The sequence below is a fragment of the Papaver somniferum genome, chromosome 10 (assembly GCF_003573695.1).
Source record: "Papaver somniferum cultivar HN1 chromosome 10, ASM357369v1, whole genome shotgun sequence".
NCBI classification, from domain to species: Eukaryota; Viridiplantae; Streptophyta; class Magnoliopsida; order Ranunculales; family Papaveraceae; genus Papaver; species Papaver somniferum.
Window position 1 is genome coordinate 73,901,515 of NC_039367.1, and position 6,690 is coordinate 73,908,204.

General features: G+C 36.6%; 2 protein-coding genes across 2 annotated transcripts; one reads left to right on the forward strand and one right to left on the reverse strand.

Moving 5' to 3' along the window:
* Window positions 1-2,094: 2,094 nt before the first annotated feature.
* LOC113315792 lies at window positions 2,095-2,718 on the forward strand. Its single transcript, XM_026564043.1, has one exon. It carries the CDS (start codon window positions 2,095-2,097, stop codon window positions 2,716-2,718), a length of 624 nt encoding a protein of 207 aa, XP_026419828.1.
* Window positions 2,719-3,311: 593 nt separating this feature from the next.
* LOC113319630 (ATP-dependent Clp protease proteolytic subunit-related protein 3, chloroplastic-like) lies at window positions 3,312-6,350 on the reverse strand. The gene is made up of 9 exons (XM_026567874.1): window positions 5,946-6,350; window positions 5,748-5,849; window positions 4,861-4,983; window positions 4,644-4,703; window positions 4,206-4,302; window positions 4,025-4,098; window positions 3,823-3,876; window positions 3,645-3,728; window positions 3,312-3,572 (listed from the first exon to the last, which is right to left on the reverse strand). The coding sequence occupies exons 1-9, from the start codon at window positions 6,246-6,248 to the stop codon at window positions 3,477-3,479; spliced, it is 993 nt and encodes a 330-aa protein (XP_026423659.1). The 5' UTR covers window positions 6,249-6,350; the 3' UTR covers window positions 3,312-3,476.
* Between the last annotated feature and the right edge of the window lie 340 nt (window positions 6,351-6,690).

Below are 6,690 nucleotides of genomic sequence, written 5' to 3' on the forward strand. Positions count from 1 at the left end.
AATCACCTGGTCCAGATGGTTTCCCAGTTAGTTTTTTCCTTCATAACTGGAATTTAGTATGACCTCAGGTAACTGATACAATCCAACACTTTTTCAGAACTAAAATAATGAACCCAGATTTAAACAAAACCCATCTCTTCTTAATTCCTAAGATAAAACATCCTAAAAACCCTAGTCAATTTAGACCAATAGGATTCTGCAACATTGTCTACAAGGTTATAGAGAAAATCCTAGCTAATAGAATAAAACCTTTTTTAGAAAAACTTATTTCTCCTTTCCAATCTGCCTTTTTATCCTCCAGGCAAATTTCTGATAACATAATAGTAACCCTTGAAATTATTCATTCTTTTAAAAAGAAAAAAGCAAAAACAGGAGGTCTAGGGATAAAAATCAATATGTCCAAAGCTTTCGATAGAGTAAACTGGAGTTTTTTGCTAACTACACTTCAAACTTTGGTTTTGAGGTTTGTCAACTTATAGAACAATGTATTTCTACAACCACAATATCTATTTTACTAAATTGGAATCCTGGTGCTCCATTATCACCTTCTAGAGGTCTAAGGCAAGGAGACCATCTTTCTCCGTATTTATTCATTATCTGCATGGAAATCTTTTCAAGACTTCTACTATCTCAGGAACAAAAGAAACTTCTACATGGAGTCAAGATAACACCTAAAAGTGAACCTATTTCACATCTTTTCTTTGTTGATGATTGTCTGCTTTTTGTTAAGGCTGACTTAATAGAATGTAGAAACTTATTAGACACAATAGCAATCTTTAGTAAAGGCTCAGTTTCAGCTAATTAATTTTGAGAAATCAGGAGTTTTCTTTAGTAAGAAGGTTGAACTTAAACATCGGAGAACGATGTCTAAACTGTTAAAAATAAAACACATAAACCTTAAAGACCCTTATTTAGGAGCTCCTCTTTTCATGGATAGATCAAAGATAAAAACCTTTACACCTATTCTTGAAAGAATGGAATCTAAATCGAAAGGTTGGAAAGGCTTAGTTCCTTCCCAACCAAGTAGGTCAATTCTAAATAGTTGTTCTTTCTAGTATCCCATCTTATCAAATGGACCGCTTTTTGATGCCAAAATAGATCACTAATAAAATGAATTCAAAGAGACTTCTGGTGGGGAAAGGATGCTGGTCATAGAGATTTCTACCCAAAGGCTTGGCCAAATCTTTGTAAACCTCTTCTTAAAGGGGTTCTAGGATTTAGGGATGCCCGTAAGTTTAATCTTGCAATGTTATCAAAAGTAGCATGGAGACTAGTCAAGGAACCTAATGCCCTTTGGGCAAAAACTATGGGTTCAAAGTATTTAGGAATAAATTTCCTTTTAGAACAAAACCTTCGCAAAAGGGTTCTTGGACCTGGAGCTGCATTAGACAAGGATTGGAACTTGTTAAACAATATAGTGTTTGGGAAGTAGGTAACGGTCATGACATCAATATTTGGAATGATAAATGGATCCCAGAATTAAGGGACACAATATAAAACCTTAGAACCTAAAGAAACAGTAATTTAATTTGCGTCTCTGATTTGATTGACATAGAAACCTGTAGATGAAATATTACCTTACTAACTTCTTATTTTCCAGATGATATAGTTTAAAAAATATGTAAGATTTATCTTTTTAAAGATAAAAACCAAACTCTTAGAAATGATCAAATTAGATGGACTCTAACAAGATCAGGTGACTTCACAGTCAAATCTATGTATGATAAACTGAATGAATCAGGACTAGATATAGTTAGTCTATCATTACCAAAATCTTTCTGGAAATCTCTGTGGAACTTGAATGTCACAGAAAGAATTAAATTATTTATATGGAAATGTTACAAAATGCGCTGCCAACTAATGCTAAGCTTTATGGGAAAGTAAAAGATGTAGTGCCTCATTGTACTATGTGTAATATATAAGTAGAAACTGAACATCTCTTATTTCCATTGTCCTTTTGCTAAGGAAATTTGGGACTCGACCCCCAATCCAGTTCTTCTATCCTTAGACACTTCGAGCACAATTTTAGATCTCTGCAAATACTGGCTAGATAACCCTAGGACAAATATATCCATAAAACTTCTTCTAACAAAAATGTGGTTCATCTGGAAAGAAAGATGTGATAGGGTATTTGAAAATAAATCCAAATCCGCTAGAAGCCTAACATTAGAAATTCAGAGACACTTAGAATTTTGGTCTACAAGGAAAAGAAAAGCTCATAAGCCGAAGGGGCTGAAAAAGAAGAAGCAAACCCATATATGGAAGGCTCCTACCAAAGATACCTTAAAGATAAATGTAGATGCAGCTTGGGTTTCAGTTTTGTTACCATCCAATTATGCTTTAATATTAAGAAATGATGCAAGAAAGTGTGAAGGAGGAAGAGCAGGGAAATCAGCAGGCTCATGCCCACAAGAAGCAGAAGCTATAGGAGTGTTGCAGGCGGCAATTTGGGCTAAGGAAAAGCAGATTAGAAGTTTCAGCATTGAAGGGGACTGTGAAAGCATTTTCAACTACTTACATGGTCATAACCCAGACATTTCTTGGCGTACTAAAGCATGTCTCGACGAAGCAAACAGAATAGCTCAACTCTGTCACAACTTTTTGGGTTTTAATTTTGTTCCTAGACTAGGAAATCAAGTTGCAAATGTTTTAGCCAAATTTATAAGACCTTTAAATTCTGTTGTAGAATGGGAATCATCTCCTCCCCATGTGGCTTAAAACAACTTTTAGTAGATAAATCTAATATTGAAAAATCTCAACTTCCCAGATTAGATGGCTCTACTCCTACTGTACCTGTGACTCTTTCTGAGACTTAGTCTCTTTTTAATGAATTATCTTATTTACAAAAAAAAAAATATATATATATATATATATATATATATCCGTTGCATCATCTTTTAATTCAAAATAGAGTTGCCCATGTGTAACTACAGACCTCGAAGTTAAGTCTCTTTCGATCTTGAAAAGGAGAGATTTAGAAAAATTGCTTCTCGTCAATATTGAAACATTGATGACACCGGCAAATGTGTATGTCACACTATTCAGATTTCCACGGTGAGCAGTTTCAGTGTTTAAGGTAATCTAGCACCCGGGTGAGTGCAGCTACTCACAAGAGTGATGGTTACAGTACTTAACATGAATCACCTATTCGATAAGTTGAAGAAAGATACCTGAAGAGGGCTAGAATTAACCATATTTTCCTATTTTAGAAACTGCGTTGTTGCAGTGATGTATCTATATCCTCCCTAATTCAGAAACTACATATGCAGCTGTTGGATTTGGTGCCAGGATTTTAGAAAAGATCATCCCAAAGTGAAAGTTTAAACAGTCGAAGAGGAACAAAAATTCCATCACAAATTTAAACCACCAAGAATATAGGTTCTGTAAACTACTTTGAGAGAGATTACAGATTTATCAGTATAAAACTACTTACAGTTTACAGATGTGAAACACTAACTATTATAACAAATGAATGATTACATCCCATCGACAACCTTAATTCCCGCTATCTTGTCCCACTCATCAGGTGTCGGAGCATCTGCCATTATCTTCTCTTGACCTCGCCATAGAATCTGAACCACGAGTTCGTTTTTAGATCAACATTTATCAAGATATATAAAGGTGGCAAGTAAATAGAAATGTACCTTGTCAATAACACCAAACTGTAGAGCCCGTGATGAATCCATATAAAATGGCCTCTTCATCAAGTTTGCAACAGCCTCATGCGACTAACAGAAGATCAAACCATATAATTAGATCCTCATCATTCTTGCTTGACCCAAAAAAGAAAAAAGAACTACAAGATATGCACAATATACTCACATTCCCAGTGTGTCTTGCGAGGAGTTTAACAAGTGTGTCTCTATTAGTTACAGTCTGGTGAAAAAGGAAATAACAGTTAATACGAAGATTTCCAGATGAAGTGCACAGATATGAAGAATACAGTGTCTTAGTATTCAATGGAACTGCTAACTCCATCCATTCTTTTGCCTATTGAAGCAATAAAAGAGAATGCATGACAAACCTCTTTAGCACGAATAAGAACATCACTTGCTGGCATTTGCCCGGATGATGGAGCACGAGGTTGTTGGATCATTGCTGAAACATAATTCACATGCACCTTAGGATTAACATCATATGCAGTTACATAAAGTGCCACACAAGAGAGGAACTGCGAATAACAAGATTCCGTGTCTATAATAAACCTTTGGCATGTGGAAACATAAACCGTCTTCCCTTCTTTCCTGCAGCAAGTATGAGACATGCCTGACCAATAGCGGCCCCAACAGCAACTGTATGTATCTGTGTGTGCAGAAGACCATGAGAAACAACACATATTCTTTGTATGTAACTATTCACTCATTGCAGCTTTGAAATGAGGTTTCAAACTAGCTTTCTTTCACAAACTGTGCTCTTTAAAATCAAAATGTGTATAGCGTACACAAATAGCACAAGCTCAAATTTAGTGCGATCAAATCTTATAAACAACAATGGCAAGGAGTACTAGAAGAACACCTTAATCATGTGGAATACATCCACATACATGATAGCATAAGAAATTTATGTACAGCTGGAATAAACTCCTTGCTGGCCATGCACTTGGTGAGCAAAAACAAGAAAAAACAAGTAGAAGTTGAACTTACCTCGTTTTTGATATGCATCATTGCATCATAGATAGCAAAACCCTCTGATTCCATTCCAACCTGAAATAAAGCCAAATTGAAATCAGAAATAACTTCCAGATCATAAAATGCTGGTGAAAGAATTTCAGGGAAGAAATGCAACTTCAAGCATAGTAAAGCTGACAAATGAAATTAAAGAATCACTAGTTTACAGCCGAAAAGCAATAGAAAGACTCACTGTTTCACCATCGTCTCGGGTTGTTCCAGTTGAGTTAATGTAAACATAGATTGGGTCTTTCGGATCCATCCACTGCAAGTAAAGCAACTCCGCGATCACGAGCTCTGTCACAGCTGGTACCAACTAATAAACCAAAGAAAGAGTTCCAATTAGGAACAATTTATCGTAATCATAATAGATGAGCTGGTAAATTAATAAACAAGAACATTATTGCACACTATGCAGATCGAAAAGAATGAACAACAACATTTCTGTTAAAAAACGATTTCAGAAAGCAAACAATTTCACTCACATTTTTCTCTTAACCTTTCAAAAGCATGTCTAGCAATCTTTTACTTCTGGTTCCCCAATATCCTCTAATACTCTACCAATTAGGGATAGTACGACCATATTTTTTTTGTCAAACACAATCCCAACTATCAAACTTGCTAAGAAATCAACCTTTACACATCATATAATCATAAAACAATGGATTTTCAATTTCACAGAGCATTAGAAATATCAAAACCAAATCAACAGTTAAAAAAGTTACAAACAATGAAGTTTTGAACTCCCAATTTTACTTCAATCAAGGGTTCCTCCTCCAAAACCACCTCCACCCCACCAAATCCTGGCACCAAAGCCACCTCCTTCTCCCAATCAATAGTGGACCTGGTGCCACTGGTAGAGGCCTTCGAGGAGGCAACAGGAGTTAAAGGTGGTGTAGGGGCAGGGGGAGGTGTAAATGGCGTTGGAGCTGGTTGAGGACTAGGAGAAGGTTGGGGCTAGTGCAGGCAGAGGATTAAGTGCTGGAGCAGGCACTTGGTGCTGGAGTGTGAATTCGGGGGATATGTTTGGCAATTTTGTTCTTAAATTCAATCAATGAGAAAAAAAAAATGAATACTTACTGGCATGCCAATGTAAACAATCCTTCCATTGAGAAGCAACGATGGCAAATCCGGTGGTGGCTTCCTTGGCCTATGTTCACTGTAAGATACAGATCTTTCCACCTACAAAGCCAAAATTAAAACTTAATCAGAAATTACACAGTTAAAAACTGAAAACTAATCAAAGAAACCATTAGAGAGGGGCAAAAAGAGGGTTACATGAGCAGGAGTAGCCATGAGAGTAGGAGTTTCAAAGAGGTCGAGATAAGGAGGAAGGTCAGAAGATTTGGATTTTAGGTCAAGAGGATTTTCAGCAGCAGCAGCTGCTGAAGCTAATTTAGATAGAAAGGGGTCTTTTGGATTCAAAGGAGGCATCGGGATTTTAAGTGATGATGATGATATTGGTTGGGTTTTGATGCAACTAATTAGGGTTTTTGAATTCCTAGTACTACTGATACTTCTTGTAGATGAAGAAGATGAAGATAATGATGCAGCCATGGGAAGCTGCAGGCAAGAAGCCATGTTTGTTGTTCTCTCCACCACCACTGTGGTTGTTTTCAGAGAGGTTTGAGAGGAGAATGAAGATATAATTGGGGGTTCGGATATTTTTAGATTTCTTTCTTTACTTTCGAGTTTACAATCTGTATGTGCTTGTTATACATGGCCCAATAAGACCAAAATCTTGGAGCCCCAAATTGAACGGTGAGCGTCACTGTTCAACTAGAGAATAGTGAGTTTTCGAGAGGGCCACAATCGCTGAGAAAAGAGTTCTCACATTAAACCTGGAGAGGACACTTGGCGATACTCCATTGGTCAAGGGGTTATAATTTGCAAAACACCCAATTTCAAATCGCGTCAGATTTAACCTAAATCACATAACATCCTTGCAGAAATAACAATCATCCTTCCTTCCAGAAATAACAATCATCCTTGCAGAAATCTTACGATTCCGTGCTAAAAGGTT